The 27,968-nt window shown below is 42.9% G+C and overlaps 2 protein-coding genes across 4 annotated transcripts in view; one reads left to right on the top strand and one right to left on the bottom strand.

The window, feature by feature from the left end:
* LOC103184490 (SWI/SNF-related matrix-associated actin-dependent regulator of chromatin subfamily A containing DEAD/H box 1) overlaps positions 1-7,077 on the top strand; it is a 54,617-nt gene extending 47,540 nt beyond the window's left edge. The window contains exons 18-23 of one of the 2 annotated variants that reach the window (XM_042336812.1): positions 1,107-1,225; positions 1,954-2,142; positions 2,595-2,713; positions 3,710-3,892; positions 5,366-5,475; positions 6,128-7,077. In XM_042336812.1, coding sequence (XP_042192746.1) covers positions 1,107-1,225; positions 1,954-2,142; positions 2,595-2,713; positions 3,710-3,892; positions 5,366-5,475; positions 6,128-6,297 — 890 coding nt within the window. In that variant the 3' untranslated portion in view covers positions 6,298-7,077. The remainder of the gene's footprint in view (positions 1-1,106; positions 1,226-1,953; positions 2,143-2,594; positions 2,714-3,709; positions 3,893-5,365; positions 5,476-6,127) is intronic. The other variant, XM_007902509.2, reaches the window with a different exon arrangement.
* A 2,404-nt stretch (positions 7,078-9,481) lies between these two features.
* LOC103184489 (hematopoietic prostaglandin D synthase) overlaps positions 9,482-27,968 on the bottom strand; it is a 21,448-nt gene continuing 2,961 nt past the window's right edge. The window contains exons 1-7 of one of the 2 annotated variants that reach the window (XM_007902504.2): positions 20,269-20,641; positions 19,190-19,261; positions 18,546-18,686; positions 17,571-17,663; positions 16,169-16,278; positions 15,383-15,481; positions 9,482-10,724 (exon numbers count right to left, since the gene is read on the bottom strand). In XM_007902504.2, the coding sequence (XP_007900695.2) occupies positions 10,560-10,724; positions 15,383-15,481; positions 16,169-16,278; positions 17,571-17,663; positions 18,546-18,678 (600 nt within the window). In that variant the 5' untranslated portion in view covers positions 18,679-18,686; positions 19,190-19,261; positions 20,269-20,641 and the 3' untranslated portion in view covers positions 9,482-10,559. Of the gene's footprint in view, positions 10,725-15,382; positions 15,482-16,168; positions 16,279-17,570; positions 17,664-18,545; positions 18,687-19,189; positions 19,262-20,268; positions 20,642-27,968 lie in introns of those variants that run through there. The other variant, XM_007902503.2, reaches the window with a different exon arrangement.

Below are 27,968 nucleotides of genomic sequence, written 5' to 3'. Positions count from 1 at the left end.
TCAAGATCCTCAATCTCACTTTTGAAGGCCTTGCACCTCCCTCTCTGCCCTCCCACCTCCAAACGCCCCACCCCCCCAACCTTGCCCCACTCTAGGACTCCAGGTCCTAGCTCTGGTACAAACCCTTCACTTTCCAGACCTTGGGACATCCTCCCAACATGAAAGGTGCTGTATAAATGCAATTTTTTGTTGTTATAGGGTGACAAAAGTCGTGATAACTACTCTTATTAAGGAGTCCTGTAGCTTAGTGGTTGGAGCACTCGCCTCGCAAGTGGGAGACCTGGGGTTGATTCCCGGCAGTGCGAAACCTTGGGCAAGTTTCCTTATTCCACACCCCTGATAATAATCCCTCAAGAAAAAAATAATAAAATTGGTCACTTCAATCCAGGACTGTTTGTGGGACACTGCTGTGCGCAAATTGGCTGCTTCAGTGACATTTATTACCGAGTGGAGCATGTGAATCCTACAATGATGTTGTTACAGTAAAGTACAGTAAAGTTTGCAAAATCCCTGAAATTTTCAGTAAAAATTATGAAACTATGAAATCACTGAAATTGGGAGTCAGGGATTCCGTGAAAAAATGATCATATTATTATATTGGTAACTTGTTAGCATTATTAACAAATAAGTAATACGTTGTGAAAATTAATATTTTATTCACCATAAACTTCATGTGACATTTCATTCAGTGATGAGTCAGATGTTTATTTGTTAACACAAGTGAAGCTTCCACAACACCGGGAGATACATTTTAGCTTTGCTTTTCATCATTTACAATGGTTGGTCTGATATTTCCTCTGACCGCAGTTACACTATGTAAAGCCTTATCCACCACAAACAGACTGAAATGACAGCTTCACCGAGTGACACTGACTTTCCCTAGTTGACGCAGGTCTCTGTTAACAATCATTGTGGGCAGAGGGCTAATTGGTTCCTGGAATAGCGACCCCTCAGGATGACGGCCCCAGTCAACTGCGGGAATCACTTTTTCACAAAATCCCTGACTCCTAATTTCAGTGATTTCATGGTTTCACAATTTTACTGAACATATATATCAAGTTACACTCTCTTTCCTCCTACAATTTTATTCTGTGTTCATATCCTAGAAAAAAGCGATCTATGCAATGTAATGATGCAACTAAGAAAGATGGCAAACCACCCACTGCTACACAGGCAGTACTACACAGCTGACAAACTCCGGAAAATGTCCAAGTTAATGAAGAAGGTAAGGGTAGTAAGTAAGGTAATAAGGGTTTCCTGGGAGCTGACCCGAGGCATTTACCTATTAAGTGAATAAACTTTCTACTGAAAATAATAAAGGGAATACTGCAAGTAAATATGAAAAGTACTAAAATGCTAATAACCCATTGGTTAGCAGTGCAAACGGAAGTTGATTGGGATGAATCCCTATCCCCAAGTAATGGGTCTGCTCCTGGAGGGAGAGGGAAGGAAGAGGCAAGTGAGATCTCCTGGAGCTGAGTTGGCTCCAAGATAACATGCTTGGTAAAGGAATGTCAAAATCGAGTCAATCCTCTGACGGTTTTGGTAGTCCAGTTCCTGAGCCAGATAATTACACAGAACTCAAGGGCATTGCTAATGACAGACCAGCCAACCTGGCACGTTGGCAGAAGCTGGAGGGACAAACTGGACCAGGAGCAGAAAATACCCAACATGACCAGAACAAGCAACATATCTCCCTGTTGGGAAACTGAGCTCCTTCCTCCTGCGTGACACAGCGTTACGTACCACTGTGACTAAGCAAGGCTCTGTTGTAAAAGTAAAGTACAATGACTGATTTTAGTTTCAATAACACTGTGTATGGAATATGGAAAAGTGACAGTTTTGTCATATCTTTGGGAATGTCCTGATTTAAATAGCATTGTTTGGAGAAAGTTTGCTAGTGCCATTTGGGAAATTAATTTCAGATTTCTACTTGTTTTAATCTGTTTAAAGGAGCCTACCCACAGGGATGCCAATCCTGACCTCATTTTTGAAGACATGGAGGTGATGACAGATTTTGAATTACATCTTCTCTGCCAGGAGTTTGGCAGCATCCGTAACTTTCAGTTAGATAAAAACTTGCTGTTAGATTCGGGAAAGTTTCAAATATTAGAGCAGATGCTTGAAGATCTTAAAACACAGGTAAGTAGAATCCATTGCATTCTGGCAAAGCCAGGCAGCCCTGCCGTAATCCAAGCCATTGTTGGTTGACCAACCTGTCATTCTCATCACTGGGGCTTGGAGGCATAAACATGTTCTCCCGCTTGTGAACCAAAGTAAGTACTGGTCGGTTGGACGCATATGGTTACCATTACCTTCTGTCACGTCGCAAGATAGTTTTGGCTAAAAAAAAGTTTTTGATCCATTGGAGCTCCTTCCTTTCAGAATGCCCATACCATCTTTCCATTGCACCATTAAACTGTTTTACAGCTATTCTGTCCCAGCTCTCTGGAATTCCTTTGGGAGTTTTTTTTTAAGACTGAAAGGCCACCTTAGGAATCTGATCTTCAACTGATGTTAAACTTTGTTAATATATCTTGATCCAATTACCTACTCTGTATATATCATAAACCCTTTAATTTGTTTGTTATTAGGGTAGCAGAGTGGTCCTCTTTAGCCAATTCACTATGATGTTGGACATCCTTGAAGTTTTTCTGAAACATCATAAATACAGATATCTTCGAATGGATGGCAAAACTCAAATCTCTGAGAGGTAATCTTTTGAACAGTTTACCCTTCCATTGTTTGTATGATATGTATAGATATTTTTCCAGGGATCCCAAAGAACAACAACTGATATTTCTGTTGAATTCGCAGTCATAACTGCAAACATCTGTACAATATACAAATGTCTTAAGTTTAAAAACACTTTGACTTAAGGGGACCGGTAGTTAGCCATGCATTTCCATGGGTGTTCAGAAACAGACCCGCTGGTAGTTTTGCAGGGCTTTTTGTGATTCTCATTCTTTTCCTTCAGAATCCGTCAATGACTGCCTCTTTATTGTTGACTGAGAAGGTCATTGAAACATTGTTTTTCTAAAAATTTTGTACACTTGAGTTACTAGAAATTCAAGTGAGCTTGTCGTATGGGAGATACAACTCTTTCCTCTCTGCAAAGTTGGACCTGCTGCATGTCCCTTCTGCCCCACTGTTTCAGCTATTGTGCCTCAGCTCTGTGGAAATTGTTCCCCAAATCCGACTCACTCTTGCTCTCTGTTTTCAAAACTTATGTGAAAACCTAACTCTTCAGTCCACTTCTTGTAGATGTTCACTTACAAAATACACGGTTACTACACTTTACAATAAATCGTGGGAAGGATTTTGAGATGTTCTCTCAGTGTAAAAGGTGCTAAATCAAATGCAAGGATTAGAATTATTTTGCCCACAAAATATACAGTGAATTCACTTTACAGTATATTCTGTGAAGCGATTTAAGAAGTCTCGAAGACGTGATAAGGTGGTATATCAGATGCAAGGATTATTATTACCTCTTGCTTGAGTTTCCTATTTTTTCATAAAATTCTTTGAGATGTTATCCTACTTGCAAATTACTCTTTGAAATCACATTATCTTGTTTATGTATTTCCTTTGGAACTTAATTCCAGCAATGTAGCTTCTTAAAGCATAAGTTTGATGAGCAAAACTATTCACATTTTTAATTTAAATTAATCTTTGTGTGGGTTACAGGCAACTTTTCTTTTTTTTTCAGAATCCACGTGATCGATAATTTTAATACAGATATGGATATTTTTGTTTTCCTGTTGTCAACCAAAGCTGGAGGCCTGGGTATAAACTTAACCTCGGCCAATGTAGTCATCCTGCATGATATCGACTGTAATCCCTACAATGACAAACAAGCAGAAGACCGATGTCACAGAGTAGGACAAACAAAGTAAGATGATCATGAGATTGTAAAATCTTTTGTGTTTCTATTGTTAGGATCTCAAGTCTCTTGGTGTATCTAAAATGACTTGCACAGTGATATACATAGCCTGATGCAATTAACAAGAGCTCACCCCAATGCTTCTTATCCTGTGAAGAAGCAATGCAGTCTAAATTGAGTCTCTCAGGAGACTGAATACCTTTTGCAGTCTTTGTAGCAATGCAGAAATCAGCAGATGAAGGGTGTAAAACAATCTTTATTTTACAGACTCGGAAGAAGGTATGACAGCCAAACCAAAACCAAAATATTTATTTCTAACTTCAAACAGTTCTAATCCAACTTCTCGTCAGAACCTTTGGGGCTGGAGTGTAGTGCCACCTCCTCATACGCCACCTCAGTTGTAAATAAATTGCTTGAACAGATTTACTTCAAATCCGAGAGGTAGGATTTCCCTTGTGACAACAATCATACCTCGGCCAAGAGATTTATATTTATTCTACCTGTATTTAAATATTAAAGTATATCTTAGTGATAGGAAATTTCCTGCAGGATATGCAGATGAAACAGATTGGATCTAAACAATCACAGGATGAGCACGCAATATATCAAAGATACAGCAGGTGCTTCCCACCTAAACATGGAAATTGCCTGTGTATTGGAATGGAACATCCCAGTGGGAAGCATCCTGTTTACCTAATTCAGGAGACTATTAGTCACAGGTTGGAAAGAGCCACGTCCTGGGACTCCAAAGTGTGTGTTGGGGTACTGATGGATTTAATCAGCTAAAACCACATAGCTTCCCATTGAAAACATTGACTGGCAAGCTTCCTGATGCTTGTCAGACTACCCGCCACCCCCCCACCTGTTAGGATTATGGAGCACAATGTTAACAAGAGCTAAATGGGAAGAAAATAAATTGCTACAATTTCTTCCCACACTTACTCCACACAAAGAAAGCTTGTGACGTTCATAAACCCTGCACCTTGCCAGAGAAGCTTGGGTTGAAATAGATAAGGTGCATTGCGGCTTTCCAAATACGGAGTAGTTAGGCACTGATTCAATCTTATCATTCTCTTTTTCCAAGTGGACTAGTTTTGAGACGCAATTCTATGCATGTTGCAAACAGTCAGGAACTGGCTTCAGCGTACCATTAATAACCGCACTGATGCAAGGAAAAAAATGTTCAGATGGAGATGAAATATCTTGTTGATTGGACAATAGTTTCTCTCTTAATCCCTCTTTATCCTGCATGTATCCTTATGCCATTAGCTCTGTTTTACACTCTGTCAAAATACCTTGGCTGTTTTTTAAAGGTTTCATGATCTGTCTAACTCCTTTAGCAAGTGTTGCTTTTTGTGGATTTTCTTACCTACGTGAAGCATTTTTTCTTTTAAAAGAAATTCAAACTTAAAATTAAGGGAAGCTAATTGTATTTTTGATTCTCCTTTGCTCTCCCCCCGCCCCACACATTTTTTTTTACAGGACTGTGCACATTATAAAACTGGTCAGCAAAGGAACTATTGAGGAATCCATGCTTAAAAATGGTCAGCAGAAATTGAAGTTAGAACACGATATGACTTCATCAGAAACGGGTGAGTGAAAAACATGGGCTTTCTTTCTGAAATGGATATGAAGTTGGAGGAAGTTGCATCTTTGTTCTGTGTTTCTGGCACTGAGCAAGTAATTAAATTGATACAGTGCCTTCATATCAGGAGGATGTCTCAAATAGGTGAACAGGGTTTACAGGGAAATGTAGTGACTATTTTGTAAGCAAACACAGCAACCAATTTGTAAACAGTAGTGTACCACAAACAGCTGAGAAGTGAATGACTGATTTTTTTTTTGGCCAGGATACCGGGAGAAACTCTCTCGACTAGTGCCATGGGATCTTTAACATTTACATGAACAGGCAGAGGCTTAAGGTTTCATCCAAAGGATGGCACCTCTGACAATGCAGGGCTCTCCTAGTAGTACTGTGCTTGCTACATATGCATGTAGCTTTCGTTTAATAATTTATATTTAACCAATAAATGTCCACCTAGTGAACACTGAAGCACAAATAAAAAGCTTTCACTTCACGTAGGTGTGGCATACTAAGATCCAAATAAGGTCTCAATATCTGGCAAGATTTTGAACTGTAATATGGATTCTGCTCATCTGTAACAAGAAAGCCAAAGTTAACATGGCTGCAGTTGTTAATATTGTGACATTTTAAACTATTAAAAAATGACGTAAGCTGTTAAGTTTGTTGTATATTCTTTCTGTTTTCAAGGAGAGGAGGGCAGTATTCCACTGAACATGGCCACTTTGTTGAAGGCTTCATTAGGATTATAAAGATGTGTCTTTTCCTGAGCACCATTGGGGAAAATCTATATTGGATTCTGTGGGACACAACAGAGAAGAGGAACCTCTGACCTATCTTTGAAAGTGATGAAGCTTATTGAGTGGATGAGAACCATGAATAATTGTTGTAATGCCATCCCGTTTGTCAGCTTTCATATGTGAAGATGGGATTTGGAATTTTTTCTGCAGCAGCAAATTGGTCTATAACACTGATAGTGTGCAAACATTCAATTCCTCGGGCAAATTTAGAGGTTTGTTTAGGAATCTGAAGTTCCAGGTACCATCTGCAGGCCGATTATATTAATGCTGCAGTTCCCTCTAGTGGAAAACAGCGGGTACTAAAGCATTCCAACTTATTTTAATTTTGTCATTTTCACAATCTAACTCTAATATGTTATTTTCTATCAAACCATGCTTTTAAAAGAAGAGTCTTGTTTACGACTTGTGGAATTTCCTGTGCTCATTATATTCTCATTAGGCTACTCACCAAGTCGGAATTTGTCCTAAGGCATTTTCCCAATTCTTTATGGAATTCTAAACCTGCTGAAAGTGCTGTGAACTAACCCACTGTAAGCTATAATATGAACAAGTTGAGATGGAGATTCCACATTTTGTGACTTTCTACCTTAGACATAATAAAAAGTGAATGAACACCAGCTGACCTCAAGATAATTCATGCTCTTTGATTTCGGCTTTTTGTGTATAGAACAATGTGTAACGCATATTGGGGGGCAAACTGGTGTCACAATTGTTCTTTGTTTTACTCAATGTACTGTTTTTGACTTAACTGTCAATATATTGTATTTGTATGGAAAGGAGGAATTAAGTGCAAATAAAAATTCTGCAGTTTTTATTGTGGTTTCTAGCACACTGATCTACCATGTTCCAAAACGTGTTTCAACATTGTTTAAATGTGAGTATTTGATCACTATACATATTAGTCAATCATCATTATGTCCTACCTCTAACAAGAAAACAAACTCTTCAAGGATGCCGTCTCTTTAAGAAACTCTCACAGGAACTTGGGTGGTCTATGCTCCAGTTTCCGGTGGGTTAATGCATTATGGAAGGCTTGACCAAGGCTCCCTCAGCCTCCTCGTCCTCCTTGACCTATCTGCTGCCTTATCGTTGAATGCTCTATCCTCCTCCACCACCTTTCCTCTCACCTCAACCTTCATGGTTTTGTCCTTGAGTGGTTCAGATGCTACCTCTCACACCGTCTCCACTTCATCTCCACAAACAGCTTCTCTAGCACCATCTCGCATAGCGTTCCTCAGGGCTCTGTCCTTGGCCTGACTGTCCAGCAGTTTAGAACGTCTTCCTGATGTGAAAGGCCCTATACAAATGTCATTTAGTGTTGTATTATCACTTTTTTATATCATGAGTTTGCCTGCCAAGACCATCTCTGTTAAGTAACCTATAATTTAGAGCACCAGGAATTCCCCTGCTTCCCTCGAGTGTACCTTTCTTGGAGTCAGTTGAGCCGCTACTTCCACGGTGAAAAAAGTCACTATTCCAGAGCAAGAACTCGGAACACACTATAGTGTGGAGTCCTGTAGCTCAGTGGTTAGAGCACTCGCTTTGCGAGCGAGAGACCTGAGTTCAATTCCAGGCAGAGGGCGAAACCTTGGACAAGTTTCCTTACTCCACACAGAGCCTAATAATAATCCCTCCAGAACCAAAAACAATAATAAATTGGTCATTTTCAATCCACGACTGTTTGTGGGACATTGCTGTGCGCAATTGGCTGCTGCGTTTCGCCCACAAATATACAGTCAATTCACTTTACAGTGTGTTCTGTGAAGCGCTTTGGGACGTCCTCCCGACGTGAAAAGCGCTATATCAAATGCAAGGATTATTATTATTTATAGTGCCACTGTGGAGGCCACCAATGTGTTCCCTGGGCGCCTGCCTCTTCTCTTCACGCAGGCTGCCCCTGAAATTCTTCAAAGAAGATGCTTTGCGCTTAAAGAGAAATTAGGGTCAGGTTTGATATTCAGGCACATCTCAACGAAACTGTCATTTCAGTCACGTTTTTCATAAAATAAACAAAAGCTTTTGCACACGCCTCAAACCACAAGCTTGAACAAGGAACTTGTGCTGTCAATGTGATGTTGTACTGTTGGGTTCTCTCCTCGGGCATTGTGGTGTATTGCAGGAGTCATTGCTGTAAAAGTGACTTGATTGCATTGTTTGCCGCTGAGTTACAGAACATTTAATTTTTTGACACTTCTACAAGCCTACAAACCTCAGGCTTTCTGTCACTTCCGGCAGTGGCTAGCAGTTGGGTTCAGGAACCGCAGAGATCATTGATCGCCCTGGATGTGGGTGTCGGGGCCAGTTGGGAGAATGGCCAACTTCATTTCAACTGTTCCAAGTGCAAGTAGAGTCGAGGCAGATATCAGGATTTTAATATTCGACTTTGTTACTTCCAGTATAATTTGGTTGGAATAAGAGTTGGGCAGCACAGGTGATAGTCTACTGGAGGGAGTTCTGATTTTGTTTAGATTGTATTTGATCCAGTATGTGCACTGTTTTCAAATTCGCACTGAATACGCACTCTAAACCTGACACTGGTTTAACTCGTGAGGCGATACGATTTCCGTTAATTTAGCAGTAAACAGGATTTGATCTGCACTGAAGGGAACGTATTACTTGACTACTGTTTATGGCTTGGTGACGTTCTATTTTTAAAAAAAACGTGTAAGGCCTGGCTGGCCACACACGTGAGCCAAAGGGGATGGGGAGGCCGAAAGCTGACCGATAAAGTGCTGTCAAAGAGGAATGTTTTGAGACCGACCATGATGAGGGGCGGGAGGGAGGGACCAAGTCGGGATGGAGATGGGAATTCAGGATAGAGTGCCAGAGAGTGTGGGGCAGATCGGTTGAACGCTTGATAGGGGGCAGGTGCCGTGATGCCGGCCAGGGTTAGCCGAGCAAAAAAGAGCGACTGGGTCAGTAAGGTTGTAGGAGGTCGCAGAGGTAGAGCGAGGATTTTGAATCGAGTCCACTGGGTGATGGGGAGCCAGTGGAGCTGAGTGAGGACGGGGTTGATGGGCCTGGTGCGAGAGAGGACACAGGTTACAGAGTAATGGGTAATTTGCATCCTATGTAGGGAAGAGCTGAGGAATCCAGCAAGCAGGAATGTGATGAAAGTGTGGGTGAGGATTTTGGCGGCATATGTAAGGGGGCTTGAGGCAGGCAATTTACGGAGGTGAGGGACCACCTGAAGAACAAGGAGACGATCTAGCTATGATGCATCAAGAAAAGTTGATATTTATTTATCATCAAAGAGAAGGTAATAGAGTACGTTACATTTCAAATGATATTTGAAGGCAGTTGAATATTACAAGTTGTTTGCCCGTACAGGAAGAATGTCACAGTAACTGAATGCGGAGCAGATCAAACTTGGTTTTAATTAGCGTTGGGACAAAAATGGAGATGAGCTGCAGACGTAATGGTTGAGCGTTTAAAAAGCAGTTTTTTTTTAAATGAAATGACATCTTAAGTTTTAAATTGATTTAGAAATACCATTACATGTAGAATAACACAGCATTAGAAAGTTTTATTCAAGCTTGGCATTCAAAAGAGGTTCACATTTGATCTTTATTCTAGTTGAATTGGCATTTAAACTTTTTAGTATAATTGCTGTTGGTAATTTATTCATAATTTTACATAACATAATGTAGTAATTTGGCACATGTACAGTATTTTCTTCCAAGAGAGAAGGGTGACTCGTGGTAACTAGATAGATTGGTGTTGTTTTTAACTTACTGAATCTATTCCCTCTCCTTATTCCAAAATAGACAGTTCAAGGTCTTCTTGCCTAGTTAGTTTATTTCCTTTAACTCATTCTTATATTTTACTCGGTTGTACAGGCAATTAAATGCGAAAACAGGTGATATTAAACAAAGTGTTCCCTTGTTACTTTAATGCTGTACGTTGACTTCAGAAAATCTACTTTGATTCATTAACACACAGTGCGTCCAAGCTGAATGAAAATCCTCCTCAACTCCAGCCTAAGTATTCCCATCAGGAAACTAGAAAGCTGATGTGTTCCTGACTTCATTTCCTCCCTAAGATAGGCAATGAACAGCCAGCTCAGGTGGAACAATGTCTTGCATTCCCATCACACGTTAAACATTGCAAAGAACTGATCTCAATGTAAATAATATACATGTTATGTTAACCAGTTAATCAAACGCTACTGCTTAAAGTTCTTAACCTCATAAGCCACAATGATTTTTAAAGCAAATTATTGTTAAATGACTGGTGTAAAAAGTAATGTGATGCTTTTNGTTTAAACAAAGTTGTAGACTGAATCAGATCACAGCTAGAATACGGTGTTGGGTCTTTGTTTTATCCAAAAGGCTATTGAAGGAAGTTCCTCCACTCTCTCTTTCAGAGATAACAGTTTGGGATGGCTACATAAGACGTCGGCCTTCAGATTGGTGAGGGTGATGGAACACACAGCCCAGTGAAAATCAGCCCAGGTAACCTAGAAACAAGGAAAAATGGAATTTGTCACTTCTGAGTAGTCGTTACAGTAATAAATCACTGTTGAAAATTAGCACTCTATCGGCGTCAATGGAAGATATTTGCTTCTGTAGCCGTTTTGTGCACGTCATTTTTTGTTTTTTTTTGTTTTAGGATTTTCTCGCACTTTGTGGGGAAATATCTGGCCCTCTGTTTCTGCCCCAAATGAAAACTATTGGTTAAATTGCCCTTGGATCTATAAAGTGTAGATTGAGCAATGTGGGGGTGATAGGTTTGAAACAATGCCATGACTGAACAACACATCACATCGTGCCTCCTGTTTTTTTATATATAGGCTGTTAACAGTGCCAAACTCCAGTGCTCTTCTGACTCAATGCGACATTGAGAGCTATTGTCAGTGGAATCAAAAGAGCGAAAAGATAAGAGGAGATATGAATTGAAAAATAGTGCCATAAATTCAAAAGCAATAACTTAATGCACTTCCATTTGCAAAAAGTCAGTAGAAATAGATTCTGGTCAATGCATCACACAGATTAAGGCTAAATCAAAGGAAGAGTCACGCAATTGAAGTGATTGATACAGTCAATGCCTTCATATAATATACTGATAATGTGCATTGCTGGGTTTCATAAGACCCATTTAATTTCCCTTGTTGGTTATCTGCAGACCACCGCTGAATGCTAAAATCATTCAGGGATATTTTAATTTAATTATAAAGTACAATTTGAGTTCTCATAATGTTAAGTGCCTGTTGTTATAATCCGCACAATTCTGTCTGTGCGGATTATAACGACAGGCACTTATCTTTGTGTTTGCACGCGTTTGAGATGCCTACAAAAAGCCACGACGCTGAAAGTAATTACAGCGAAGTAAGTGCTTTACGCCAGAAATCTGGATCATTGCTGAAAGTTATTTTTTAGTTTGAAGCCGTCATCCACATTGGAGGTAAAGATTCAACATTTGAAGCAACTTCCAGCAGTAACTGGACGCTCATTGTGCCATCACCTTACAAGCCTGTGACTGGTGCTCAAAGGATTGATCGATTGGTGCTGCATCCAGTCCATAGTACTTCTAGGAATGAAGAATGACTTAAGACTTGCTGCTTCCTCTCCGTTAAAACCTGATTTTGAATATTTCAAAGCTCAAAGCAGCTTGTAATTTCAGAAGGAAATCGAGAGGGAGTGGAATGATTTTTCACGCCCACCTTTTGAGCCATAAAAGAAAAAAAAAAACCTGTTTAAGCTCTCCCCGTTCCATCCCTTCTTAAATGCTATAGTGAGCTGCAATTATCTTATTACAGGGCTGAATAAAGCCACCGTATTCAGATAAATTGGAAACGACTACTTTTTCTCCGTAAAGCAAGAAAACAAATCAAAAAGGTAAGGTATTTTTCACGTTTTTAAATTTGTTATTTTGTTAGAGAAAATTTAACAAAAAAATGCTTTAAGGCTATGTTGAAAATCGCTTAGATATAATCTTGATGCATATGGATCGTACTGCTGAAAAGGAATACACTTTATTAGAATTACTGTACTTTGCAGGCAAAAGAACATCATTTCCGCACAGTTCCTGTTCATCGTTACACGAATAAGAGGCTTTTTATTACTCCCATAAAATAAACCGCTTCAAAATGTTCCTTCGTAATTTCGGTACCATTTCTTTTCAGTAGAAAATGTTGAGATTTTAAACTTTGCATTGGGTGCCAAGCTGAGGACTCTGAATATATTATGTATAATATAATAAGGAAAGACGTAGACTGGATTTGATGGTTATGGTAAAGGAAGATCGGTAGAAGATTATCAAATATACCCTTCACGACTGAGGTTTGACGGTACCGAAGAATCGGATTTGTTGTCTGAAAGGAAATATGGGACAGTTCAACGGTGGGGCCCTAGCCCAGTGGCACACAAATTTATTCAGAGCAAGTCGAGTAGGCAGCAGGTCAACTGTGGAGCCGTGTCAACCAGAAGAGCAGTACACCTAGCCTGACTGGCTTCCAACTTCCCTGTTGTCTGGTTGCCGTTAATGTCATTTCCTGCGTGTCGTTGCCTGAGGCGCCGCTGATGGGACTTCATCAGCAACAACAGCGACAAACAAACAACAACTTGCATTTACACAGCGCCCTTAACGCGAGGCAGTGTCCCGAGAGCTCGACAGTGGCAGAGTCTGACAACGAGCCAAGGGGAGAGGGAGGGGGTGATGTGACTGTATGCACGATCAAAAAGGAAGGTCGTAAGGCGGGATTTGAAGGTGAGGAGGGAGGGAGGGGGCCAGGCGGAGGGATTGGAGCCCGGCAAGGACCGGTGTGATGGGGGAAACAAGAATTTGCTGTGGGTGAGTATCCGGCCTGTGGAGTTTTGGGCTATTTGTGTCTTGCGATGGTGGAGCTGGGGAGACCAGCGAGGAGGGCTTTGGAATAGTCCAGCCGCGAAGTGACGAAGGCTTGGACAAGGGTTTCGGCTTCATTTGTTGTGAGGGACAGACGGAACCGGGCAATGTGGCGGAGCTGGAAAAAGGTGGTTCTGGTCAGAAAACGGATGTAGGGTAAAACGGGAAACTGAGGATCGAACCTGACACCTAAGTTGTGCACGGATTTGGAGAGTCTGAGGGAGAGTCCGGGGAAGTTGAGGTCAGACCTGCAGGAGAGAAGACATTGATGGGAGCCAAAGAGTATGGTTTCCGTCTTGTCGACAGGAAATTTGCGCTCATCCAGGCCTCGATGTCCGTCAAACAAGCTGACAGGACATCAGCAGACTGGGAGTCGCAGCTGGAGGAGTTGAAGTAGATTTCAGTATCATCCGCATACACATGGAAGTTAACCCCACGTCCGCAGATGAGATCGCTGAGTGGGAGCATGTAGCTGAGGAAAGGAAGTGGGCCAAGGATGATGCCTTGGGGTATCCTGCAGGTGACCGGGCGGGGTGGGAGGAAAAAAACACTTGCCGAGATGTGTTGTTGGCAGTTTGTAAAGTAGTACTCGAACCATGCGAGTGCAGTCCCACTAAGGTGTATGAGGGAGGAGAGGTAGTGGAGGAGGATGGCATGGTGGAACATGGCGGAGAGGTCCAGGAGGATGAAGGGGCAGAGGGAGCCCTGGTCACAGAGAGAAAGGAAATCATTTATTACTTTAACGAGCCCCGTCTCTGTGCTGTGGGCTGGGAAAAAAAAAGACTGGAGGGGTTCGAGTAGGGAGTGGAGGGAGAGGTGTGAACGAAGTTGGTTGGCAATGAAAATGCTTGAGCCACAGTTGACGGTGAACCATGTGCCGTCTGCACTCGAGCAGTTGCTTTGGGGATTTGAGGGAGCAGAGGTGACTGTTGTACCAGGGGTAGCGGGTAGGTTTGGAGACGGACCTGGTTTTCAGGGGTACATGAGAATTGAAAGTTGAGAAGAGGTGATCGTTGAGGGCAGAAGCTTTGTCGACGGGTAGGAGGGAGATGAGGAAGTGGTCTAAAATGACCTTGTCTGTGATGGTTATCCATCACACAGAGGATCCAGTTCAAGATCCTGGTCCTCACCTTCAAAGCCCTCCGCGGTCTTGTTCCCCCCTACCTCTCCGACCTCCTAACCCCCTACCACCCTGTTCGCTCCCTCCGATCAGTGGGCTCCGGCCTGCTTCACGTACCCACCCTCGCTCGCCCCACTATCGGTGGGCGGACCTTCCACATTCTGCATCCACCCTTTGATACTCCATCCCGCAGACCCTCCGTCTCACCCCCTCCCTCGTCACCTTCAAGACCCACCTCAAGACCCTCCTTTTCAACCGTGCTTTCGACCTCCCTGCTTCCCCCCACCTGCGCTCTACCCTCCCACACCCCGACCCCCAGCTCGGGTCCGTAACTCTTGGGACGTCCTCCAGACGTAAAAGGCGCTTTACAAACGTAATTTTGTTGTTGTTGGTGGTGAGATCAGAGATGTCAAGACTATGAGTTCATGAAGGAAGCGATGTCAGCAGTGACATGTCTACCCAAAGGTCAGCCATTTTTACACCCTTCATTTATATCACAGCCTCGGGGAGAGACATAATAACACAGTTGTCTTGTATTGGTGATCAGATTGGAGAAAGAATAATGATTTAAAATTTGGGTAACGAGTAGTTAAAAGTTAAACTCAAATGCAAAATGTAGACAGTATTACTGTATGATTATACCGGTGGAATTAGACGAGTTATATAACATAAAAATTGATGCGCTCCTCCTGTCAATAGTACTGGTAGACAGGTGAGTGATTTGCTGAACAAGTAATAGTAATTTCTCTCCAGAATAAATGTACAAAGCACTGCATTTTAAAAGATATGCTGACATGACATCTGACAGACAAATGTAGCAATGCTTTCATGGTTCATATTGTGTAAGTTGGCAAATGGTCCGGTAAATTATGGAGTGATTTATTTGCTTGTCATTTTAAACGTTTAAGTATTTTATGTTAAAAACAAATCCACTGACTGTTCGTTAATTGGAGGTTTTTAGTGTTTGGATCAGACCTTTTGCTGGAAGAAAACCCAAGGTGCTTTTCCCAACTAGAATTCCTGGGGAATGGAGTGCTTTTTCAGCCAAAATTTAACATGAGAAGATTAGTGTACCAACATTTTTCAGTCATCTTACCTGCGTTTAAAAGAAAAATATTCCCATAATTAAAATCAAATGAATCTCAACCTACCGAATCGCCAACGAACCACATTTTGTCTCCCAATAAATTCTCTATCCCATCCAGGTACAAGTTGCTGTTGTTGATGAAGACGTCTTCGATCATCTTTTGCTGTAAGGGAGGAAATCATTGTTGAGTTCCTATTGAAAACACATCCTTTCCGGAATTGATCAATATAAATAGCATTTCCTTTACTGTTTACTCCTGACAACCAAGCAGTGTGCAACATGAGTGGATTGCGTCTCAATAAACTGTTAATGGGAATGCTTTTATAGGCGATTTGTTCCTGACTCTGGAACCAGTGGCCAATTTTTACATGCGTGCCTTGACAGCGTGTATCAGCTGGCTATTCCACCTTCACCACTTGTGATATCAAAAGCTTCCTACACCCTTTCACTAAGCTCTGCAAACATTTAAACCCAAACTTTTTGCAGCAATAAAGGTAAATAAAAACTACGGTGTAAATAGAATACAAGGGTACAAGTGTAGAATACAACGGGTCCGTTTAACCCGTTCCATGAGGAAATTTACTTTAAAATGTGATGATTCGTTCAGTTTACAAAGCATCTTAGTGAAGCGTATTTATAATGAGATAACGTTAGGATGGGCCTAATGGTCGGGTAAGGACACAACGGAAGGTTAAAGGCATAATGAACTAAAGCACCTTTATCTATTACTCTGAGATTTTGTTTGATAGCATTTTGCTCCTCTAACAGGTAAATAATTGTGAATGTTACTTTGGCCACTTTTGTCTCAACAGCAGTCGTGCGAGATGACGAATTTAAACGTCAAACCTACTTTCAAAGTTTGGTCCTTCTCTGTCCAGGGGAAAAGATTCATGAAATCATTAATTGTGTCCGCAATGGCATCCACTTGAGCTTGCTCCAAATTGGTATTCCCCGCTAAGCCTATCAGTGAAGAAACAGTATATCAATCTTACTGCAAAATAGATATACAGTTTTATATACTGTATATATGTGTGGGTAAAATATTTTGGTAATGCATGGACAGCATCTACAAATGATTGCACGAATTTGATTAACACTAACTTTGGTAAAAACAATGTGAGTGTAGTAGTAGTGCAATTTGCAATTTGTTAGTGCAATGTTAGTGTAATTACTATTACAAAGACTACAAATGTTAGTAAGTGCAAATATTAAGTTTTACAAGGAAAAGATTTATTTTTTTATCGATTGGCATCGGTCTCTTGTAATTTCACATCAAGCTGGCCAAACGCTTACCAAAAACATTTATCAGCATCTTGGAACACCGAGAATTGGGACCAGGAGGATGTAATTCTGCCCATCAAGCCTGTTCCACCAATTTATTAGATCTTGGAAGATTGTTTAAGGACAGTGCACAAGCCTTTCACCATAATTCCACCTCCACAACTTACAGTCTACCCAACTTTTCAACAAAAACTTGTGAGTGCTTTGAGCCTTCGTAATAATATGATAAGGGTTCAGTGAACCATCTTTGGATACCTTCCAAGCCCAGTGTATCCTTCCTAAGATTAGGAGTCTAAAACTCAACACGTTACTCCAAATGAAGTACTGACAAGCCCACTCTAAATTCCAGTCCTCTTACAATGAATGCTCGCTTCCCAATTGACTTACTGATTTCACTTCATCTGTAAACTAGATTTGAATGCCACCCCACTTCCCCTCCCCTCCCTTCTCCACCCCTGACCCCCAGCTCAGGTCTGAAATGCTGCACACTGTCCAGCGCCTTGGGACGTCCTCGCGACATGAATGGCGCTATACAAGTGTAATCTTGTTGTTGTTGTTTAATGATCTATGAACTTGCATTCCATCCCCCAGATCTCTCTGCTTATCTTCTCCTCCTAGTGTTGCCCCATTTGGAACATACTCTGTTCTACATACCAACCACTGTTCTTTCATGCATCGTGTTCTACCTCCCACTTTGCATTGTATTGTCGTAGTTCCACGAGTCCTTCCAGTAACTCCTTGCCAAAGTAGTTAATATTGGAACCGTAGAACGTTTCCGCACCAATGGGGGTCATTCAGCGTATTGTGCCTGTGCCTATCCTTCTTCCAGCGTTGCCTTAATTAAGTATTATGCAAAATCTTGCACAGTCTTAAATTTTGAGACATCGGTTTAAGGCTGAGACCATGATACAATTTTGGCTTTTGGGCAAGTTGAGGACCCAACAAATAACAAATTGTTTGATGTATTTTACCTGTTTCTCTCGCTAGGTATCTCGCAATAGCTGCGCTCTGGTTGATAACTACTCCATCCACCTCCAGGATCGGAACTTGCCTGAAAGTCAAAGCTGGAACACAAATCAAAAAGGCCAAATTAGTCTGTCAGTTCAATTCAATCTCTTCATAAGCCATTGTTACATGAGGTAAGATCTCACCCAATGGAGATCATCAATTCTCCATATCTGAATAGAGAGAGAATTGTTTAACAATGATGTGGATTTGTCACACATGTCAGACTGAATGTTTTCTCTCTCTCTTCAAATCCTTTCCAATTGCAAGTTACTGCAAGCTACCAGCCCAGAGCTCGGCCAGTCCATACCCTGCCAACCGGAGACAAAGCCGGTTATTTTTTTCAATGCGGCTGAAGAGCTGTCAGTGTGACTGGAATACCGGCCAGTATTAACCAGCCTAAGGTGGTCCTGTGACCAACCAAGAACTTTTGAACAGAATTGTTTTTGTACTTAAAAATTGTTTGGAATTGGCTGCTGCAGAACGAGATCTGTTGACTGATTCAATTCAAGCGGAGCTCACCACTGAGTTTATGCTACACTTCCGACTTTGGCAGATATCATGCTGCCACTTTAACTCATTGTTTCCCAGGACCTAAAGGTACTTGTCTCCCCAGGCTTTGAAAGCTATGTGTGGGGCGTTAAGCTAATCGTGGGGGGTTGTTGTTGGTGGTGGGGGGTGGGGGGTGGGGTTGTTTATGCAGCCACTTTGATTTCTCTCGTAACTCTGCTATTCTTTCAACCTTGGGTGATGTCAGGTTTCATGCGCCTTAATTATCTGTCCTTCGCGCCTGAAGACCTTCCTGTTCGCCTGTGCTTACGGTCATCTCCCCACCCCCCCCCCCGGCTCGGCGTTGAGTGCTCTGGGACGCTACCCTCCTTGAGGGGCGGGTACATAAACGCAAGTTGTTGTGGTTGCCCTTTTCACTCTGCGCTACTTACTTGGCTTTATGTTGGGCCAATCCGACCATTCTATCCTATTGTCTTCATACTTTATCCCATGATAAGCAAAAATATAGCGAGCGGTTTCGGCCCTTCCTCGCAACTGGAAATAGGTTAACCTGTAGTGTGGCATACTTGAACCTGCCCGACACAGAAAGCAAGGTGTGAGACACAGCACAACACATCCTTCACCGTCAGTTCAATCATTCGGGTTGCAGAAGTTTGACCGAAAACAAAACGAAGGTTCCAGGTGGCAAGGACACAGGGAGAAAAGCCGTTCAATCATTTCATAGCACGTTCGAAAGCATGTTATAACGCCTGATAATAATCCTTCAAAAAAAACAACAATGAAAAATTGGTCACTTCAACCCACGACTGTTTGTGGGGACGCTGCTCTGCGCAATTGGCTGCCACGATTCGCCCGCAAAGTATACAGTCGATTCACTTTACAGTCTATTCTGTGAAGCGCTTTGAGATGTCTCGAAGACATGAAAAGTGCTATATCAAATGCAAGGATTATTATTATTATAGAAGTTCAATAGCCACACATTTCTTACTTTTCTTACTTAAAATTGACAAGAAATATTGCAGATAAGTTCACGTTATCTTTCAGCGAAGATAAAAATAACAAATTGGGTTTCTACCTTTTAGTTTTTAATCTTCGGTGTGATGTTGAAATTCAGGAGGTCTTGAACCACTGCTGCGCTCTGGATAATCTAACCAGAAGCGAAGGATAACACGTAGTTAATCAATCAAACATCTGGAAGAAGTTCCATATGAGGATAAAACACAAACCCAGTTATAAAATTATGGAACGTTTACAGCACAGAACGGGGCCAATTATGCCACTCATCTCTGATGTACTCTGAGGATCTATTGTAATCCTGATTCCCGCCTGCTATTTTTCCATATCTAATACATTTTTTTAGCTTTTTATTACAGTTATAATAATAATAATAATCCTTGCATTTGATATAGCGCTTTTCACGTCGGGAGGACGTCCCAAAGCGCTTCACAGAACACACTGTAAAGTGAATTGACTGTATATTTGTGGGCGAACGCGGCAGCCAATTGCCCACAGCAATGTCCCACAAACAGTCGTAGATTGAAAATGACCAATTTATTATTGTTTTTGGTTTTGGAGGATTATTATTAGGCTCTGTGTGGAGTAAGGAAACTTGCCCAAGGTTTCGCCCTCTGCCTGGAATTGAACTCAGGTCTCTCGCTCGCAAAGCGAGTGCTCTAACCACTGAGCTACAGGACTCCACAAATAATAATAACAACAACAACAACAACAAGATTCCATTTATAGAGCGCCTTTCACGTCAGGAGGACGTCCCAAGGCGCTGCACAGTTGGGTCATGACCCGAGCAGGGGGGAAATGGTCAGGGTGAGGGGAGGGAAGGGAGGGAGAGAGGAGGGGGGAAATGGTCAGGGTGAGGGGAGGGAAGGGAGGGAGCGAGGAGGAGGAAGAGAGTCGAGAGGGGAGCTGAAGGCATTGTAATAATACAATAAGTACATATTTGAAATATATCTAATCTGTTTTACTTTTGTTCTGTGGGTGTGCGTGCGTGTGTGTGTGTGTATCTCTCTCTGTCTGTGAGTGTGTGTCTCTCTATATCTGTGTCATTTCATTCTTTATCGTTGATTTACATCATTTTCTTGGTTCCCGACACCTAAAACACTGCAACTTTTCATTTAAAGAAAAAAAAACAATTCAAACCTTTTGAATTCTCTCGGAGCTTGATCCTGTAAGTTCTCTGCTTTGCAAAAAAAAAAAAGGTTAAAGATTTGTCCACGGAGACCAAACGAGCAGTATTGTCAGGAACTTAGCATGACTAGGAATGTAATGCTCCCCACAAAACTCTGCTGAGCGCAACAGACTGCTCCTAGGTCCTAGTGCTTTTAGGATCTGTTACCGTTGCTTTCATCCGTGAAAATCATTGGAGTGAAGCCACATAGAAAGGGTAACGCAGGTAGATTGTTCTGGGCAGTCCAGACAGAAAACCCGCCGAGCAGACGTAGATCAATGATAAACATTCAAAACACTTTTCGAAATGCGAATGACCAAAACCCCAGGAATTATTTTTGCTCTTCAGGAGACACGTTTGCATTTGAAACTCATTCTTACGGAATCTATTGCTTCGGTTTCCAATTCAAGGTTGCAGGAAATCAGTGCGTTTAGTGGGCGAAATGACAGATCTAGAGAATTTAGATATTTGGAGCCGTGATCAGCCGGCACAGGGACAACTAATGGGTTGTCAACAGATTGTGAAATGCTGAAAAAGGCGGTTAAGAAAATAGATTGTGCTGGAGGTTCATAGTGAGTCACTTGACATCTGGTACTTATTGTTTTTTTTCAGGACTTGTTTCTAATACAGAGCACTGTAAAAACTGGAAAATTGCCCACCTCTTAAGTCAGAAGGTTGTGTGCTTAACCCCCACTCACGTAGTCAAGGCTGACATTCCAATGCAGTGCTGTTGGGCGGATGCTGTGTTTTGGATGAGATATTAAATCAAGGTCCCATCTGCCAGTTCAGGTTGAAGTCAAAGATCCAATAATAATAATAATAATAATAATAATAATCCTTGCATTTGATATAGCGCTTTTCACGTCGGGAGGACGTCCCAAAGCGCTTCACAGAATATACTGTAAAGTGAATTGACTGTATATTTGTGGGCGAACGCGGCAGCCAATTGCGCACAGCAATGTCCCACAAACAGTCGTAGATTGAAAATGACCAATTTATTATTGTTTTAGGTTTTTTGGAGGGATTATTATTAGGCTCTGTGTGGAGTAAGGAAACTTGCCCAAGGTTTCGCCGTCTGCCTGGAATTGAACTCAGGTCTCTCGCTTGCAAAGCGAGTGCTCTAACCACTGAGCTACAGGACTCCACAATGGTACTATTCGAAAAGAGAAGGGAGTTTCTCCTGGTGTCCTGGCCAACAATTTGCACAGACCACCCAGCTTGGCACATTAGCGGGAGTTTGCGGGGCAGACCAGTTACTTAGGGAGAGAGATTCTTCCCCTCTTGGTTCCTGTTAACTCAGCATGACACGGCTGCAATGGCCCCAGCTGGACAAACAGTGGGAACTTGCCAGGTAGTGCTCTCAGCACAGTGGTTTTAGCTCTTCATCTGCAAGAGGGTGAGTGTAGCCAAGAACAGAAAGAAGGTCACGTTCCGGCTACAGACCAAACTGCAGAACCTCCAGCGACGGCAGGCTGATGGAAACGATGTCAGAAAGGAACTCGAGGAGACGAAGGGTCAGCGAACTGCGCACTTTGCCGCCGAGGCCTCCAGGGTCATCTTCCGATCCAGGGTGCGCACGATAGAACAGGCCGAGATCTGCTCACGTTTCTTCTTTCAGAAAGCAAACAGACCCGGCTGTGTTATCGCTGGGCTGAGGGACGAAACGTGTTTGGTGCACGCAGAGCAGGCCGGTGTGCAGAGGAACACCAGAGCCTACCAACCCGCCCGCTCCCTCCGCTCAGCCGGCTCTGGCCTGCTCCACGTCCCCCGACCCACCCGCCCCACCATTGCTGGGAGAGGCTTCAGCCACTCTGCCCACAACCTCTGGAATTCCATCCCCCAGTCACTCCGCCTCACCCCCTCCTTAGCTTCCTTCAAGTCCCGCGTCAAGACCCTACTCTTCGACCATGCCATCGGCCACCCACCTTCCCCTCCCTTCTCCCCCCTGACCCCAGCTCGGGTCTGAAATGCTGTACACTGTCCAGTGCCTTGGGACCTCCTCCCGACATGAAAGGCGCTTTACACATGTAATCCTGTTGTTGTTGTTGTTTTATCCTGTACTGTGAAAAACCCAAGGATAGCACGGCTTCCCGGGATCCAGGTGCTGGATGAGGAGAGCCGGGAGCACTTCGACAGCCCTCTCTCTTCCTTGACGAGCCGACCAGGGCTGTCAAAGCCCTCCAGACCGGTAAGACCCCGGAGGTGATGGCCTCCTGGTGGAGCTCTGCTCGGCTCCGTGGGACGTGATGGGCCCAGACCTGCTGAAGGCCGACAACAACAACAGGGACCATGGCAGAGTCTATGAGGAAAGGCAGCTTCTCCCCACTGTTCAAACAAGAGGGGGAGAAGGAGGAGATAAAGAATTGGCGACTGATCTCGCTCCTGAATGTGGACTATAAGATCCTGGCAAAGGTGATCTCTGGGCGGGTAATGCTCCCAGACCAGACCCGCACAGTTCCGGGGAAGGATCTCGGATAGCCTTGCGCTGCTCATGGATACCATCTCCTCCGTACAGGACAGGGGGTTGAAGGCCTGCCAGATAAGCCTTGATCAAGAGAAAGCCTTTGACAGGGTAACTCACAGCTACCTGGATGACGCACTCTCCAAAATGGGCTTCGGGGGAGGGAACACCCAAGTGGATCCGACTGCTCTACACAGACATCTGTAGCGCAGTTACAGTCAACGGGTACGAGACTGAGCCATTCCCCATCAGGTCGAGAGTAAGGATGTAAGGACTGTCTTAGTCTCTCACCCTGTTTGTCTGCTCCATTGAACCCTTTGCACAAGGCCCTCAGAGAACATCAGAGATGTCGCCATCTCGGGCAGCCACGGCACACAAGCCAAGGCCTTCCCTGTATATGAAAGATGTCACCATCTTTTGCACAGACCAGAAATCGCTCTCGAGCCTGCTGGGCATTTTTGACCGGTTTGAGCAAGTCTCAGGGGTGTATTTTGGAGACCGGAGAGGACACAGTCACGTACCATTTGCGGTGAAGCCAGAACTACATCAAAGTCCTCGGCATCTGGTTCGGGGCTGCCGGGGTGGGGTGGGGAGGGGGGGGGTGCCAAAAATGCTGGGAGGGGCATCCAGGCAAAGTGAGGAAGAAACTGGTGATGTGGCACCAGGTGATAAAGTGTGAGGCCGTCTCGGTGTTACTGTACGTGGCCCGGGTCTGGCCTTTGCCCAGGAACAAAGCCACTGCAGTCACCGGAGAGGTCTTCCACCTGATCTGGGGGTCCAAGATGGATCGTGTCCGCACAGGGACACGATGCACAAAACCCCGGAAAGGTGGGGGGTGGTGGGGGGGGGGGGGGTGAAAAGGGGTCCCTAACATAGCCCTGATCCTCATGCCCACCTTTGTGTGTAGCCGCCTGAGGCTGTGCCTGGAGCCCCGGTACGAGCTGGGTTTCTACCTGTACCCGGTGCTAAGAAGGGTGGGTCTGGCAGAACTGCCCCGAAACGTTCCACACAGTTGGAGCGTGCAGCACCACCTATCCGGTGTCAGGGGGTACCCTGCAGCGACAGCCAGCTACGTCAACCAACCCTGACCAACAGCCATCAGGACACGGCCTGGCTGGCGACGAAAGGAGCTTCCAGTCCCTCTCAGGGCTTTCGTGCCCGGTCGAGGTCTGGGCCAGTCGGCACGTTGCCCTCGGGATGTGGCGGACACGGAGGGGGGTGACTCTCCCGGCTGCTTTAAAGGGAGCGTCCAAAAAAAAAAAACGTGCGCACAACCTGTGTGCGGTGAAGGAATGTACCGTAAGCAAACAGAATGGGTTTTTTTCTATCGGGAGAAAGGGGAAAAATTGTAACGGAAGATGTCGTACTTTGTGTTTGTTTGGACTTCTGTTGTTATCCAAGTATTACATTTATAGATCGATAGATCGATAGATAGATAGATAGAGAGAGAGAGAGAGAGAGAGAGAGAGAGAGAGAGAGAGAGAGAGATAGATAGATAGATAGATAGATAGATAGATAGATAGATAGATAGATAGATAGATAGATAGATAGATAGATAGATAGATAGATAGATATTTTCAAAACAAAAAATAAAGCGGTTTTAGCTCTGTGGCTTTAGTTCCGTGGTTTTAGCTCTGTGGCTTTAGCTCCGTGGTTTTAGCTCTGTGGCTTTAGCTCTGTTTAGCCTCTATTCGTGCCAACATACGTCTAATACTTCCCAGGATGAGGTTGGCATTCTGCCGGGAGAGGGTACGTCTTCCAATTTCTTTGTATTGGTGGTTTGCGCACGCGGAATTGTCAGTCAGGCTTGGATAAGCTAAGCATGTCACAGCCGGCTGAACAACACTGATGTGCAATTCCAGCGTGTTCTCTTCTTAGTCCAGATATCCAGCATTCATCGTTTTGCTTTTCATTTGCATGCGATAAAGGATTGTACTGCTCCTTTGTGTGTGCATTTGGCCTTCGATTTGTTTTATTGATAATGAAGTTCACTGCATTCCCTCGGAGGCTTACTGACCCACATTTGCAAAGCCAGGAGAGCACAAGTCAAAAGAATTTTTAAGTGGGCAACAAACTAATAAGTTTGAGACCATTGCCTTAGTCAAACGAACGCTTTTACTAAAGTTTGCACCTTCTACACAACACAGGAATGAGTTGCAATCCAGCTACCTTCAGTAGTTGGTTGAATTGCCTACAGTTGCAAGAATAGACAGCAAAGATTTTTAAAAAAAACCCAGAAAAGCTAATTCGGCTGACTGTTCAGAAATCTGAAAATAAAACTAGGTGTGATGTCCATTTCCACGTTTGCTAACTTTGAACCCAATTCAAGTGACGTACCAAAGGAATCGCAGGAGGAAATCACAGCAAAATGAATGACCTGTTTCAGTAACATTTACACCCGAACTTGTGTTTACTTCCATGACTAGCAAATAGAATCCTCACCACTACTGCCACTGATTCCTATCAGTAAAATGACTGACCAGATACGTTAAGCCCTGTAGCTTGGATTTTGTAACCATAAAGTCTAAACCACGTACAAGGCACATATATTTTCGGTATCGTTTTCCAAAAAAGAGAACGCTACCGGCTGAGCTGGCCCGACACCAAAAGTACCAGCAACTGAAGTTGATCCCATAAACTTCAGAATGTTTCCACACGAGTACTGACCTGTATTTAGAGATTGTGTACTGAGTGTGGTAGATATTCAACTTTTGCATTTACTTTTGCATGGGGTAACCACAGGCTTTGCATAGAAAGAAATGCAAACAAAATCCATCTCGTTATTCGCTACTGCCATACAGTTTGACGTGAGGTGTATATCAGGAACCGGATTTTGGAATTACATAGGAGTTCAAATGGTAATATTCTTAGAGGATTTCAATGGTTCATGAGTTGAATATTGGGAACACCCGACAGTGTGGCAAATTAAAATCAGAATACATATAGCTTAGGATTTCCTATTTTCCACAATATAGACGTACGTCTTTGAATCAGATCGCAAGTCCCTGCAGTCTAATCTACCTGCCAGGTAAGCAGCTGGTACTTGTGCAGGTAGTTGCTCACAAATGTAAAGGAGTAGTGGCTGAAGTGTGGGGTTATTGAGGAGCCCATAGAAACACAGATCAGTTGCCGCAGATACATTAATTGATTGTGACACGGTAATGAAATGCAATTTGATTTTCCCAGCTCAGCGGGATGCCCAACACACTTAGCCCAGATGAGATGACCAATCAGGCATATGATTTAATACACAAAGTCAATAATTGCAGTAATCCAGCGTCAAATTGGCTTCACATTCTCACCGGGGTATTTTGTGTGGTGAACGCTTCACCATCCCTTGATGCAGAGAACATTGTTTCTTACACGCAGATTACAGGATATCTATTAACTGGATACAAGTTGGAAAGAAGTTTGCAACATGAAAAGAGAAGGGATTTTGGCCACGTTTCAGGTAGGCAACTTGAATTTGTAAAATCTGCGGAAAACAACACCGAGGGACTTGTGGAAAAACGTATGAAAAGTGTGGGTTTGACACTGGAAAGGTGCTTTCCCGTGTGATGGCTGTCAATGCTTATCTCGAATCTATTACAAGAAAAAGCTTTTACATTGTTCGTGCACACAAAGAAATCAATGGAAGGAAAATTTACTGCACTGGGGTTACATGGCATGGATGGAGATGAAAGGAAAATATTATCAGGGGTAAAATATAGTTTAAATGCACCCTAGTGTAGAAGGGAGGGTTCATTTTGGTTAAAGGACTATTGTTTTCATGAAAGATCCTTTTACTCAACATAGATAGCAACTTAAATCGCTTCAGCTCCGTGGGAATGGCACAAGGTTCTGTTTTTCTCTCAACCCTTCCCAAACAAACAATAATTTTACAAAACTTTGTTTTCAACAATAACAACTTGCATTTCGCCCACAAATATACGGTCAATTCACTTTACAGTCTATTCCGTAAAGCGCTTTGAGACATCTCGAAGACGTGAAAAGCGCTATATCAAATACAAGGATTATTATTATTATTTATACAGCGCAGTTTAGTGTCCCAGAGCGCTTTCATTTAGATAGTGGCTCCTTCAATATCCTGTTCTAAGATTCAACCACTGACTGCATCTTGTTTGAGAACGAGTTGACTGATTTTGGCATGAAATTCTATCTTTCCTCGTGTTGCCTTCCAGAAATCATCTTTGCCCTTGTTAAAGGAATTTGTCTGTATGAGAGCGGTGTATATTGTTTAGCATGTTGTTACCACATAGCACTGATAATGTAATTATAATGTAGTTACGCAGTTAATATGGCCACCTGCTCTCCAGGATCAAAGCAGCCATGTATGTGAATGTTCACTTAATCCCTTTAAGAGTCTTGAGCTGGCAACGTACATTTGCTGAAATGAAAATCCCCAAAATATCGATCCAACTGGAGTTGTATTTAGGGCTGTAAAGGGCAGTTTCAGGACAGACAACAGGAAGTATTTTTTTATGACATGAAGGCAATAGTAAGACCAAATGAGCCACAGTAACGCCAATGGTCACCAGATCATTCCAGCACTTCCTCCTTAATAGTACAGATAACGTAGTTTACTTCAGCGTATGAAACATTCATTCATCTTATTCAAAGCAAAACCAACATAAATGCCCTGTACTTATCTTAAATGAAGGAAATAAAAGATCCCAAATCCCTTATAATAATAGTAATAATCCTTAATAATCCTTGCATTTGATATAGCGCTTTTCACGTCGGGAGGACGTCCCAAAGCGCTTCACAGAACACACTGTAAAGTGAATTGACTGTGATTATTTGTGGGCGAACGCGGCAGCCAATTGTGCACAGCAATGTCCCACAACAGTCGTAGAAAATGACTAATTTATTATTGTTTTTGGAGGGATTATTATTAGGCTCTGTGTGGAGTAAGGAAACTTGCCCAAGGTTTCGCCCTCTGCCTGGAATTGAACTCAGGTCTCTCGCTTGCAAAGCGAGCGCTCTAACCACTAAGTTACAGGACTTCAAAAGAGGATATAAAGAAAGCTGTAACATAGATAAGGGATTTTGATGCAGTGCACTGTTGGATTTTAGGCAAATAAAGAAAGGACAGAATGGAACTAAGACCCAAGCCCATGACTTTCATTTAATGCCAAAGTATTTCATAAGGCGCTCAATCATTCTAAATCATCCCTTGAACATTGGGCTAATGTCAAAACATGTTTATTT

The sequence above is a fragment of the Callorhinchus milii genome, unplaced genomic scaffold (assembly GCF_018977255.1).
Source record: "Callorhinchus milii isolate IMCB2004 unplaced genomic scaffold, IMCB_Cmil_1.0 Scaffold1, whole genome shotgun sequence".
Taxonomy (NCBI): domain Eukaryota; kingdom Metazoa; phylum Chordata; class Chondrichthyes; order Chimaeriformes; family Callorhinchidae; genus Callorhinchus; species Callorhinchus milii.
The sequence above is the reverse complement of the archived record's forward strand: the minus strand, read 5'-3'. Positions and strand labels throughout refer to the sequence as shown.